The 1,661-nt window shown below is 57.7% G+C and overlaps 1 protein-coding gene across 1 annotated transcript in view; it reads right to left on the bottom strand.

Moving 5' to 3' along the window:
• Positions 1 to 1,008: 1,008 nt before the first annotated feature.
• LOC121917970 (proteoglycan 4-like) overlaps positions 1,009 to 1,661 on the bottom strand; it is a gene marked incomplete at its 3' end in the record, with an annotated part of 3,087 nt that continues 2,434 nt past the window's right edge. The window contains exon 3 of the mRNA XM_042444085.1: positions 1,009 to 1,026. Within this exon, the coding sequence (XP_042300019.1) occupies positions 1,009 to 1,026 (18 nt within the window). The remainder of the gene's footprint in view (positions 1,027 to 1,661) is intronic.

Here is a 1,661-nt window from a genome sequence, read left to right on the forward strand (position 1 = left end):
GTCCTCCCCGGGAAGGTGAATCGCCTGGAGGAGGACGCGCCTCTGGATGCACCAGTCCCAGATGCGGAGCGTGAGGTCGAGCAGGGTCCTGGATCTGGTACCACCTTGTTTGTTGATGTAGTACATCACGGTGGTGTTGTCTGTCCTCAGGAGGACCACTCTTCCTGCGACAGCATGCTCGAACGCCCTCAAAGCCTTCTCCACTGCGAGCATCTCCAAGGCGTTGATGTGGAGGAGCTTGTCTTGTGCGGACCACCTGTCTTTGACGACGAGATCGAGCAGGTGGGCGCCCCATCCCTCCAGGGATGCATCCGTCGTCAGAGTCAGTTGTGCCTGGGGCTGAGGGAAAGGCATCCTGGTACAGACGTTGGAGCTGTCTAGCCACCATCTGAGGGAAGCGGCCACCGGTCTCGGTATCGTGAGCCACTTTGAAGGAGGGTCCTCCAACGGGGAGAAGACGGAGAGGAACCAGGATTGGAGAGGTCGAAGACGAAGTCTTGCCCAGGGGGTGACGAATGTCGTCGATGCCATGTGGCCCAGGGCGACTTGGACGTCTCTGGCTCTCACCCTTCTGTGAGAGATGCAAGGCCTGATCGAGGTCGTCAGCGCCTGGAAACGGTCTGGAGGGAGAAAGGCGGAGCATGTTTCGGAGTCGAGGATGGCCCCGATGAACTTGACCTGCCTGGAGGGGGTGAAGTGTGACTTCTCTCAGTTGATGACCAGTCCGAGGGAGTCCAAAAGGCGTAAAGCGAATGAGAGTGCCTCCTGCAGCTCTCTCTGGGATTCGCCAGCGAACAACCAGTCGTCCAGGTATGGAAAGACCATGAACCCTTTTTGATGAAGGTAGGCCACCACCGGTGCCATGCACTTCGTGAAGACTCTCGGTGCCGTGGCAAGGCCGAAGGGGAGGACGTTGTAGTGGTATGCGACGGAGCCCACAGCGAAGGCGAGGAATCTTCGATGAGACTCCCGGATCCCGATGTGGAAATAGGCATCCTTCAGGTCGACGGTTGCAAACCACAGGCCCTGATGGAGCAGAGGCAGAATGGAGGCTAAGGTTACCATTCGAAAGCGACGGTATTCAAGAAACAAGTTTAATTGTCTCAAGTCTAAGATGGGCCTGATCCCCCCATCCGCCTTCGGTACCGTGAAGTACCTGGAGAAAAAGGCCCTAGGGAATTGTCCGGGCGGTAAAGGGGAGATTGCCCCTTTTTCAAGTAGAATGCGCACTTCGTCGAGAAGGGTGTCCGAGGGGGGAGTGGACATAAATGCTCCGGTTGGAGGGAGCTGTTGGAACTCGAGGGCATATCCCCTGCGGACGATGTTAAGAACCCACGAGTCAGATGTTATCGAGGCCCAGATGTTAACAAAGGGCCTCAGAATGTCCAAAAAGAATAAGGGCGAAGGGGAAACGAAGTGCGCTGCGCCCCTTCAGGTTCTCTTCTTCCCCTGGTCGGTGTCCTGCCGGCGGGACTTGCAGTACCGAGGCGGGAAATTGCGACGGCCAGAGGAGGAGGAAGACTGCGAGGGATAACGGCACCTCTGTGAGCCCTGCTGCTGAGGCTGTCGATCTTGAGAAAAGGAGCCCTGGGACTGACCTTGCGGCGGCCAAGGACGGTGCCTCCTTCTGAAGGGCGAGATGGGGGGCGGAAGACATCCCA

Source organism: Sceloporus undulatus, unplaced genomic scaffold (assembly GCF_019175285.1).
Source record: "Sceloporus undulatus isolate JIND9_A2432 ecotype Alabama unplaced genomic scaffold, SceUnd_v1.1 scaffold_2295, whole genome shotgun sequence".
NCBI lineage: Eukaryota > Metazoa > Chordata > Lepidosauria > Squamata > Phrynosomatidae > Sceloporus > Sceloporus undulatus.